This window comes from Rhinatrema bivittatum, chromosome 2 (assembly GCF_901001135.1).
Source record: "Rhinatrema bivittatum chromosome 2, aRhiBiv1.1, whole genome shotgun sequence".
Taxonomy (NCBI): Eukaryota; Metazoa; Chordata; class Amphibia; order Gymnophiona; family Rhinatrematidae; genus Rhinatrema; species Rhinatrema bivittatum.
The window spans coordinates 330,384,647-330,396,728 of record NC_042616.1 but is presented as its reverse complement, the minus strand read 5'-3'; the positions used below and the strand labels follow the sequence as shown (position 1 = coordinate 330,396,728).

The window sequence follows — 12,082 nt, the reverse complement described above, 5'->3', positions numbered from 1 at the left end:
AGAGGATTTCCCGCAAGTAGTCTTCGTATATCTGCATACTACGGTCGTCTTGGCCAGTCCGGGGCGACTAGTAGAACTAGTCCCCTAGTCCCCTGTGATGCTCTATCTTGCGGATGACCCTGCCCAGTAGTGGCCATGGAAGGAAGGTGTACATTCGGTCTTCCTCTGGCCAGTTCCGGACGAGAATGTCGGGTTCCTGGGGTTGATGTTCTCGTATGCGGTTGAAGAACCTGGGGACTTGGGCATTGAGATGGGTTGCCAGTAGGTCCATGGCTGGGAGGCCCCAGCAGCGTCCATTCCACCGGATGTAGGCTCTCTCTGCTGAGGTAGTCTGCTGAGACGTTGTCTTTTCCCATGTTGTGGGAGGCCGAAATTCCTTGCATGTTTAGCTCCACCCATGCCATTAGGGGATCTATTTCCAGAGACACCTGCTGGCTCTTGGCGCCTCCCTGGCAGTTGATGTAAGCGACTCTTGTCGCGTGGTCTGATATTACTCTGATCGACTCGCCCCGAAGTCTGTGGGCAAATTGTTGGTACACTAGTCTGACTGCTCGAGCTTCTAGGCGGTTTATGTTCCATTCTGCCTCTTCCTTGTTCCATTGTCCCTGGGCTGTCAGCTCCTGACAGTGTGCTCCCTACCCTTGCAGGCTTGCATTCGTGGTGAGCAAAATCCAGTTCAGTGGGGACAGACTCACTCCTCTGCTTAGGCGGTCTTCCTGTGTCCACCATTGGAGCTGATCCTGAACCTCTGCTGGTAGTTGGAAGTGAATTGAGTAGTTACGGGACAGTGGGTTCCATCGTGACAGTAGGGAACGCTGGAGTGGTCGCATATGGGCCGTGCCCACGGAACGACTTCCAGGGTTGATGCCATGAGGCCGAGGACTTGAAGGTAGTCCCATACCTTGGGATGTGGATTGGATATTAATGTTCGCAAGTGCTCCATCAGATTCCTTCTCCTTGGAGGAGTGAGGAAGACCTTGTTCTGTTTGGTGTCAAAATGGGCCCATGGGTATTCTAGTGACTGAGATGGTTGGAGACAGCTCTTGCCTGTGTTCACGACCCAGGTGAGCTCCTGCAGTAGGCTCTTGAATCTGGAGGTGGCCTGCCAACTCTCCTCTGCAGACTTTGCCCTGATCAGCCAATCGTCTAGATAAGGGTGTACCAGGATCCCTTCTATTCTCAATGTTGCCGCCATGACCATCATTATTTTGGTGAAGGTCCTGGGAGCGGTTGCTAGGCCGAAGGGTAGCGCCCGGAACTGGTAATGATGACCCAGAATTGCAAAGCGCAGGAAGCAATAGTGGTCCTGATGGATTGGTATGTGGAGGTAGGCTTCGGAAAGGTCCAGGGAGGTTAGAAACTCTCCAGGTTGTACAGCCCTTATAAAAAGGAGCGTAGGGTTTCCATGCGGAAGTGTGGTACCCTCAGGTAACTGTTGACATTCTTGAGATCCAGGATAGGTCGGAATGATCCTTCCATTTATTTTATTGTCCCCAAGAAGGAATAGTGTCCAGTATTTTGTTGGGACTTGGGCACCTTGGTTATTGCCTTCAGGTTGAGAAGTCTTGTTAGTGTGGTTTCTACTGCCAGTCTCTTGGAGTGGGAATGGCAGGGTGATGTCAAGAGTTTGTCCGGAGGAATGCTGTGGAATTCCAGAGAGTATCCTTCTTGAATTATGTTTAGGACCCAATTGTCCGATGTTATGTCGACCCATCTTTGCTAGAAGAGGGTAAGACGACCCCCTATGTCTTCTTCTTGTGGATGGATCTGCTTCTTCTCATTGTGGAGTATGGCTAGGACCTGCCCCCGAGCCTGCTCTCCTCTAGGTGTGTCTGTTCCGAAAGGGCTGGGACATTCCGGATGTCCGAGGTGCCTGGAACTGCATATTCTTGTAGGTTCTGAAGCGCTGCGATCCTCTGCCCTTGATTTTTCTGGGAGAGGAACGCTGAGATCTTCTATTCCTATCTTCCGGTAGCCGGGGCACTGGAGAATCTCCCCATTTGTTGGCTAACTTCTCCAACTCGCTGTCGAACAAGAGAGATCCTCTATAGGGCATTCGCGTAAGGTTCGCTTTTGAGGTGGCATCAGCTGACCAATTCCGTAGCCACAGCTGTCTTCTGGCTGCCACTACCGAGATCACGCCCCTGGCTGAGGTACGCACTAGATCTGAGTTTGTGTCAGTGAGAAAGGACGCCGCAGGTTCCAGCGTTTCTCCAGACAAATTTGCGTCTCTGGAGAAGAGCAAGCAGGAGCGTGCTACCAGTGCACAGCAGGAGGCAATCTGCAGTGTCATTGCTGTTGCATCGAAAGCCTGCTTAAGGATGGACTCTAATCGTCTGTCCTACACGTCCTTCAGTGCTGCTGCTCCCTCAACAGGAATTGTTGTTCGCTTGGAGACTGCACAGACCATGGCGTCAACTTTAGGGAAACGCAGACATTTCTTGGCTGCAGGTTCCAGAGAATATAGGGCTTCCAGGGCTTGTCCCCCTTTGAAGCTGGCTTCCGGGGTATTCCATTCCAGGTCAATTAGTACTTGGATGACTTCCATCATGGGAAAGTAGCATGAGGCCTTACGGAGGGACACCAAGATGGGATTCTTCTTTGGTTCCGCCATAGGGTCAGTGCCCAGGATACCCAGTATCTTCAGAGTCTGGGAAACAAGGGCTGGTAATTCATCCTTGTGGAAGAAGTGAAGCATGGTTTGATATGGTTCTAATCCCTGGAGGGATTTCTTCTTCCAGAGAGTCGCTTTCGCCCTCAGATGAGCCTGGATCTGAGATAGGGAGGCTCTTGGTTAGACAAGGCATATCTCGAGAGGTCGGAGTAGTGCTGAGTGGATCCTGAGCTTCCAGGCGGTGTTGATCCTGGTGCACAGCCGGGGCTGGTTGTGCCTGAATGAATGTTTGCAGCCCTCTAAAGAATTCCACCAAGGAGAAGGTTCCTGGGTCCATGTTGATCCCCGGGGTGGTTAGAGTAAGTGCCCCCGAGGTGGCCTCCTGTGGTGGAGCCGAGCCGGAGATACATAGGTCCGGGGTACAATCATCAGTGGTTCCGGACCACTCTCCCAACTGTAAGGGGCCAGGTTTTGGTTCCCTTTGTGCTTCTTCGCACTGCTGGCACAGAAGGGGCTCCAATTCTGATTGTGCGTGTGGGAAACCTCACGGTGGCTGAGCGTGTAGTTATGTGCTTAGTTATGCGTGCGACAAGTGCGCACACAAGTTAGGCACGTCGGCCAACCGACCTGCCCCGTGTGTACCACCGGACGAGGGGGGAATATGGTGCCGACGATCCCGCTTACAAGATGGTGCCCCCCCCCCGGAGGGTCTCCAAGTGTGTGGGCCCTCGCACCGGATTGGGGCCTAGCCGACCCATTGTTGCTCAACCCTATCAGTGCCCTTTAAACCTCGCCAGGAGAAATGTTCGGTACGGCTGTTCAAGCTCTGGAGACCGGAGACTTAGATTTAAAGGTTTCTACCTCACCTGGTCTCTGTGCTTACCGATCGCGCGCCAGGTGGTCTCCAGCTGTGGGGGGAGAGGGAAATACCTTCACCGCCGCGCTCAAATCTGCACTCGCTGCCTTTCAGCCACCCGGAGGGGCTAAGTCCACGCCGGGATTCGGCTGCCGGACCAAGGCTTACCTCTGAGGGATCTCGGAAATCACCTCAGGAACTCTCGACTGGGGGAGGGACCCTTAGGTATCATCGCAGGAGAAGCGGGGCTCGATCTTCTTAATGTAAATTTTCTTCTTCTTTGTTTTAAGTTGTTACACTATTCTAGTGTGTGGAATAATGTCCACATCTGCTGGGAGATGGAAAGTACTGAAGAGCTAAGCTTCCTGCACGGGTATATGTAGAGTTATGTCAGCTTTGAAATCTGACTCTGTCTCCCATCTGCCAGCAGAAGAGTACAATACCCATTGGTCCTGAGTCCATCTGGCTACACACTAGGAAAATGCGATTTTAGTAAAATATTTTAACTATTAGTCTCCATTGGTGCTATTCCATTTTTTCACAGGCATGTTATCCTTGGGCCAGAGTTTCTGGGGAAATCACTTGCCCAAGGAGGTACAACTTGTAAAACTCATGGATCCACTTGTCAACTAGAAAAATTAAATAAAGACACACAAGTAACATGTTAAGATTGTTTATTTCACTTTAAAGTTAACTGAAGAGGTAAAAATGCAAAACTGACTTCAAAAGCAACTGCATAAAATGTAAGGCTGTATATTCAGCAACAGTCATATGAAAAGCCATGCTGACAGCCTGGGAAAAACACACAAAATGCAAGGTAGTATATTCAGTGAAAGTCCATAAATGCAATCAACAGAGCCATAAACTGGAAAAACATTTGGAAGACCCACGCTGACAGCCTGGCAAAACGGACAAAGCATTCCCTGTGTAAAAGAAAGAGTTGTAAATGAGCCACCATTTCAGCAAAATAGCAATGAAAGAGCAGGAATAGAACCATAATTTCAGCAGACTGCAGTGACAAATGCTGATGATGAAGATGCACCCACCTGCGAAAAGAAAGGAAAAGAAAGAAAAAAAAAACCCAAAAGTGAGCAATGCAAACCAGAGGCCTAGAGATGTACTGTCCAGTGCCCACTGTGAAACCAGCAAGAACAGAACACAGGAATGTCAATGCGTAAATACTAAAGGGAGGAGAAGAGAGTGGCGGTCAGTGAGCGATGGCTCAAATGAGGTGGCTGAGTGGAAGGAGCACCTGTGCCGGAAAGAAAAGCAGCAGTGTAACCACCATGTCTGCATACTGCAACGAAAAGTGCCAATGATTCTTCACCTGCAGAAGAAAGGGAAAATATAAAAGAAAGTGAGAAATGCAAGTCTGAAGCCATCCAGTGGCCACTGGGGAACCAGCAAGAAATGTGTAAATACTCACAGGAAGAAAACAGATGAGAATCACTGGTGGGTTAGGCGACGGCAGAGATGAAGGGGGAGAAGCATCTACATAGAGATGAGGTATCAGAGGAAAAAGCATCTGCACTGGAAGGAACAGCAGGAGCGGAAACATTTTTGCAAACTTTAGTGATGGGTGCCAATGATGCACGAGCTAAAAAAAAAAAAAAATTGAAAAGAAAAACAAAAGTGAGAAATGCAAGTCTGAGGTCCACAAGAGTGACCATCCAGCGCCCAATGTGGCAAATACTCACAGGAGGAGAGAAAGCCAGCATCAGTGGTGCAGTGAGCAATGGTTCAAACAAAGCATCCGAGTGGGGCTTACTTGGTACCACACCATTGGAAAATAGGGCTGCATGGTGAGGGAGGTTCTAAGAAAACAGTGCAATGGGGAAACCCTTCCTGGCAATTATGCAGACCACACCATGTTGTAAACATGGTTCCAGTTGTAAACAGACACTTGGATACCAGCATCCCTGACTATGGTGCCAGCACTCTAGTTCATTGTCAGCAGTTGACAGCTAAGATCCATAAGTTGGGTTGTTTTGCTGTTCCTATGGGAGGTGGTTCCTGAGGCTGTCATTAGTGGTCAGGTGTGGGCTGGAAGGGGCTCAAGAGAGCCATTGTTGGTCCAGCATAGGCCTAAAAAACAAAAGTGGACCATACCAAAGGATCCAGCTCAGATACTGGCATCACCTGCACATCAGGGGGAGGAAGGGTGGAAGGAGGGGAGCATGCCCAGGAAACCTGACAGACAGCTATGTGCCAGCAAGCAGTCACAGAGAAGAACTGAAAGTCATTGGTAGTTCAGTATAGCGTTGGTTACAGATAAAGTCAGGAACCATTCATGTTTCCCAGCCTCTGTCCATGGTTCCCATCTCTGGCTGTGTGTGGAGGGCTGCTGCATTCCGTGGTTTCAGAGTTGGATGATAAACTTTCATCCTGTGAGGGAACATGAGCTCGATCACACAGATAAAAGTTCTACTCATTTCCTGTATGAACGAGTCTAGTCCTTATAGGACACTTACAATGTCATTGGACAATGCTCTAACTTTATCAGCCAAAAACATTGACTGCAGTGGAGCTCTCCTTTGCAGACAGCCTGGACTCTATCCACAGCCAACATTTCCTTCTTCATGCATTCCATCACCTGGGGTATAAACGTCCATTCCACCATCACACTAATCTCGATGAGTTCCTGCCTAGCAAGCAGTTCCACAGCTATCTTTTTGGTCATTGTGTCAACGCCAGATTGGTGTTCCTGTTGGAGGGAGAATGCCGTGATCTGGAGCCCCACTGCTGACGACAGTGGTATCTGTAGAAATGACACCTGCGCTGGTTCCAGGTGTTGGTGGTACATACGTGATTTCTGTCATGGATGTGTCTAGCCATGTGAAGCAGAACTCAACTGTCTGACAGTCTTCTTGTATATTGGATGCTGGTGTCTTGTTTGGCAGCTGCAGGCTGTCAGTGGGCTGCTGGCTCTCTTGCTTGGCAGCTGCAGACTGTCAGTGTGCTGGCTGGCTCTCTTTGGCCTTGCTTTCTGTGGCCATTGGCCGATGATCATCTGGGAAAACAACAAAAGACATCAGAGCCAAGTACTATTACATCCTTGTGACCCACCTCAGCCAGCCTTTTTCATCCCATTCTCTGTCATACTCACCTGCTCTTTCTGCAGCATCTGTATCAGTGCCACCAGTATGGACACTATCAAAACAGTCCTGCTAAAGACTAAGTCCTCCACTGGTGCCAGCTGCACTTCATATGGTGGACCTTCTTCCATTCATTGCTTGGACCTCAACTGCCAGCTTGGCTTTGACACCCACCCTGATGGCCCGCTAGTGATGCTTCAGCTAATCCACTATCCTGGTCATCACTGGCAGGCTACTGACATTCTTGGCGATGCTCTCCTACATCTTTCTTTTGTTTCTTTGATGATGTTTTCTGGCTGAAGAGTGCACTGTACAGAATATCCTTCTTGTCCTCTGTGAAGTGCAAATCATGTTGACACTGCTTCTCCTCTAGTTGCTGGTTTCCACCTGTTTGTTGCTCCTAGAAGATGGCTAGTGTGGGTTCCTTGCTCCCTGAGCACTACTCCCACTATCTTATCTGCTCCTCCTTCCCCTGCTCTGATCCCTCCACCCTTATCACTTTTCTTTTCCTCCCCTAACTGCACCTTCTACCTCACACATGCTACCCTCCTCCTGCCTCATCCCCATCCTTGGCTACACTCCACTAAGTCGTATACCATACCTCCTATCCTGTCACATTCATCCACTCCCCAACTCATAACCCCCCCCCGCCCCACACACTTTTACTCTGTCAAGCTCCATTCTCTCCATGGCCATAGACACCCACAGTATTCATATAAGAACCTAAATACAAAAGTGGATAAAAAGACAATCACAGACCAAGTATCTGTTACATTCTAAAGATTCTTTCATGATCTCAGGCAAAGAGATGGGAAACAGGAAGAGAACAAACAGCACAAAAGACACAACTCAGCAATTGCAATCAAGAACTATTACACCAAGAAAACCCCCAATGCCCAGTCCAGAGCTTGCCTACCACCACCCAGCGCTGACAAAACGACCCTGGAAGAGGTTGCCTTTTATTTCCATGCAAGGAGGAGCTTCCAAGAAAACAGACATCTATGCAACACTAATCATACCACAATCACACTTAGGACAATTCTATCAACCAACAAGGAAAAATGCAGCATTTTTCAAACTAGCACCAGTTTTTACATTGGTTTTCTACACATCAATTGTAACACCAGTTTTGGCACACTTTTTGAGCTTGCGACAGATTTTCAGTGCACTGTGCTGAGGGTGCGTGCTTTTAACATGTGTGGTATTAAAAATTGGTGCTACATTTTTGCATGGGTTTTATTACATTGTACACTCTTTGAGGCAGAGACTTTTCATACTTGAAAAAACTGCCTTGACCTAAAATTGGAAAGGTAGTATAGAAATAGAAAAACCAAATATACTAGAAGATATTTTGTATCCATTGACAACGTGTAAATCTAATTTACAGGCCAATACAATAATCTGGGTGCTAAAAAAAATGTGTCCTGTTATCAGCGCACATTTTTAAAGTCTAGATTATTTTTTAACTTCCTATGCAGTAAGATAATACTAAATTAAAGAACTGAGAGTTAAATAAAAACTCACTAAAAAGGGGGCCTGTCTCTGACAGGCTATCCCATAAGTGGAGGCAGCCTCCACAGCCACTTAGCCGGATATACACCGATTTATCTATTTAGCAGCAAGAAGTAGCTGCCAGATAAATTGATATTCCTTGCGGCATCGGTAGCAAGTTATATTCCCAGAAAATACACGCTCAATTGCAGTCAAAAAGGTACGTTCCACTGAACGCATCTTTCTGCGTCAGCCTGTTAATGTCAGCCTTTAACGTGGCTTTCACACCACTAAACAGTCTCTATTAAACAATTAACAAAAAAAAAATCTCAAACTCTGCAAAGTATAATATTTCAGTCATACAGATGGTATAGTTAACGCCGCTCAAACGTAGCAGGTTTCCTTTACCCGAGGAGGGGGGCCCTTAGCAGTCCTGAAAGCTTGCGCCTTTCGAAAGTGGCTAGCAAGACACCAGCTCCATACTATCAGGTCGATACAGTAACCTGCAGTTAAAGATTCCCCGTCTGTAACGTGCTGGGAGCGCACAATACAGACGAGTAAGGCCATCCAGCGATACAGTCTCCAGTTTCACGCGTCCTTAGCGCTTCCTAAACCCTTTCCTAAACCCTTTCCGCACCCAGCATGTAAATGAACGAAAAAGCTGTATAATGAAGGAATTAGCTATTCCCCTCCGATACTGTAACGGGCGCTGATATTATCTCCTTTGGAACGCGCTGTTTTGCCGCGGCCTTAACCTGTTAGTTTACCGCCTCCCCCTAGTAGGAGTTAGGACTGTGTAACAAATCCATCGACACTGCTTAAGATTCTCAAACACAATAAAACAATAAGCCTGGCACCTTCCTTGATGTAGTACGTCCCGGATGCCCCCCCCCTCCCCAGCGCGCCCGCCACTACCCCTTTCATCAGCTGCATCCACCCATTATGCCTCTCACGGGCATGTCCCGCTTCACAGAGCGCTCCCACTCAAATCCGTTCATGGGTATATACCCTTTCGCCCCCCTCACAGCGCCATGCTACCACTGCGACCCGGAGGAGGTGAGGCACAGCGGCGAAGACAGACGGGAGAGGAGAAAAAGCAGAGCCGAGCAAAGCAAAAGCGTGCGAGCAAAGCGAAAGCGTGCAGCAAGCCGGCGAAATAGACCTGCGAGCAGAGGCAATAGCAGCGGTTCGGTAAGCCTGGCACCCTCCTTGATGTAGTACGTCCCGGATGCCCCCCCCCCTCCCCAGCGCGCCCGCCACTACCCCTTTCATCAGCTGCATCCACTGCGACCCGGCAGTCCCGTGAGGCCTACAAAAAAAAAAAAATCCCCGGCTCCCGCGCCCCCGCACTGGCCCGCCGACTCTACCCCCCCCCCTCCTCCCGATCGGGCAGGTAGGCGGCGGCGAAAACCAAAGCAATTTTTTTTTTTTCAAAAAGCGACATCACACAATGCATAAAATAATTTCTCCAGCCTTAAAGCGACTTACTTTTGGGATCTGTCAAGATCCCAAAAGTAAGTCGCAAAAGTAACTTACTTTTCTGAAGCCATCAGGAACACGATCTTAGCTCCTCTGAATGAAGACGAAGATGGCCGCCTGCACGGGGAAAGCGTGCAATTGGCCGCTGAAGACGTGACATCACGTCTTCAGCGGCCAATTACACGCTTTCCCCCGTGCAGGCGGCCATCTTCGTCTTGAGCTACGATCGTGATGGCTTCAGAAAAGTAAGTTACTTTTGCGACTTACTTGACAGATCCCAAAAGTAAGTCACTTTAAGGCTGGAGAAATTATTTTATGCATTGTGTGATGTCGCTTTTTGAAAAAAAAAAAAAAAATTGCTTTGGTTTTCGCCGCCGCCTACCTGCCCGATCGGGAGGGGGGGGGGGGGGGGTAGAGTCGGCGGGCCAGTGCGGGGGCGTGGGAGCCGGGGATTTTTTTTTTTTGTAGGCCTCACGGGACTGCCGGGTCGCAGTGGATGCAGCTGATGAAAGGGGTAGTGGCGGGCGCGCTGGGGAGGGGGGGGGGGCATCCGGGAAGTACTACATCAAGGAGGGTGCCAGGCTTACCGAACCGCTGCTATTGCCTCTGCTCGCAGGTCTATTTCGCCGGCTTGCTGCACGCTTTCGCTTTGCTCGCACGCTTTTGCTTTGCTCGGCTCTGCTTTTTCTCCTCTCCCGTCTGACTTCGCCGCTGTGCCTCACCTCCTCCCGGAGCAAGGCTGCTTTCGCGCCCTGCTCCGGGAGGAGAGACACAGCGACGAAGCAACAAAGACTTTTCGTGTTTTTTTACACTTCCTGGTGCCTGTCATTCCAAATGCCATTTGAAATGACAGGTACCAGCGCACCCAGGTTACTGTATAGGCGCTGTATTAAGCGCCTATACAGTAAAATGGGTTGCGCGGGCATAACCCTTCCCTAACGCTTTAAAGCCGCGGCATGCATTTGCATGCGATTAGAGGAGAGTATCGGGGAGTTAGTGAAGAGAACTGTGCGTGCGGGGAGGAAGGGTGCGCCTGACACTGCCGCACTGTTTCTACCGCGGCCTTACTGGATCGACCTGTATGGGGGTAATTTTCAAAGGAGTTACGCGCATAAATGTAACTACTATTGTAGCAATTTTCAAAAGCCATTTACTCACGTAAAGTGCACTTATGCGAATAAATCCTATGGACGATTAAATGGCATATATTGTAGCAATTTTCAAAAGCCCACTTACTCGAGTAAAGTGCATTTCCATGCATAAAACCCAGATTTACGCATGTAAATGCTTTTTAAAATCCGCCCCTATGATTCGATTGCTTTGCGTTCCCATGTTTTCCATGGCTTGACAGTCTGACTCGGATTCTAACTACCTAACGTGCAGTCAGCAGGTAAAGTCAGCCTGCAGGCGCTGTCTATTTTAAGCACAACATCAGATGTCAACTAGGAGTATCCCGAGCCCCGCGCGTGTTCCAGGGAGCAGCCAGAAATGGGACCACCACAGTTTCCCTCCCCTGCTTTGCACATTTAATCTCCACACTTATTCATTATACTTGTGTGTGTGTGTGCGCGCGCGCATATGCCACACCACTTACCATTTCTATGATTTTGGTCTTCCGCCCCGTCTTCTTCTTGACAGTGAAGATATACTGGACCAGCAGGGCGCCTCCCAGCAGCACACACACACTGGCGCTCGCCACGGCTCCCACCTTGGCTACCGAGCTCCTATCCATGGTGAACGCCACAGTCGACTCCCCGACCTTTACGGTTTTAAATTAAACTTCAAGACTGAGGGTCTGGGCTAAGGAGTCAAAAGGAAGAGAGGGGAAGGTTAACTTAAAAAAAACAAAAACCGAGAACATGCGACATGCGCGTGCGTTACCGACTCCTGTATCAAGAGCGAGCGGTGCCGGCTCCTCACCACGCACGCGCAGAAAAAACCAGACCAGTGCTGTTCAGCTCTGTAGCACGAGCCTCCTGCCACCTTCCGCTGGCTGCGCACGCACTATGCGCACGACACTCAGATACGGCTCCGCCCCCTCTATAAAAATAAATAAATAAATAAAGAGACTTAGCCCGGTAAGTAGGCGGAGTTCTTTGGTAACATGAAGGTGTGTAGTGGGAGATATCAATGGCAAAAAAATCTAGCTACAAACAACCCAGGACTGAATCTGTTAGTGTTGACCTGGGCGAGGTGACAACCCTAATAGCATAGTAGCTGTTGCGGACGATTCTTATGTTAATTGAATAAAAGGTATTAGAAATTAAAAGACAAAGTAGTTTGACTGCTGCGGTAGTCCACTTGAATGCACAGAATTAAAAGTTAACAAAAACAATAAAATATAAGACGCTATCTTTTCATTGCACTAGCTTCATAACGTTTCTTGACTAGTTTTCGACCTGACCTGACTGCAATAAAAAGGTATATATATTTGTTTTTTTCTTTGTGAACCAACAGGCCGTTTCAAGACCAATATAGGGGCACTATAAATTCGCACTACATTTATTTCCAAGCAAAGCGAGAGCCCGTCCTATCGGTCTCATGAAC

The 12,082-nt window shown here is 48.8% G+C and overlaps 1 protein-coding gene across 2 annotated transcripts in view; it reads right to left on the bottom strand.

Annotated features, from left to right (window-relative positions):
* NT5C3A (5'-nucleotidase, cytosolic IIIA) overlaps positions 1–11,434 on the bottom strand; it is a 198,295-nt gene extending 186,861 nt beyond the window's left edge. Inside the window, exon 1 of one of the 2 annotated variants that reach the window (XM_029589778.1) lies at positions 11,130–11,434. In XM_029589778.1, the coding sequence (XP_029445638.1) occupies positions 11,130–11,267 (138 nt within the window). In that variant the 5' untranslated portion in view covers positions 11,268–11,434. The remainder of the gene's footprint in view (positions 1–11,129) is intronic. The other variant, XM_029589781.1, reaches the window with a different exon arrangement.
* Positions 11,435–12,082: the final 648 nt, after the last annotated feature.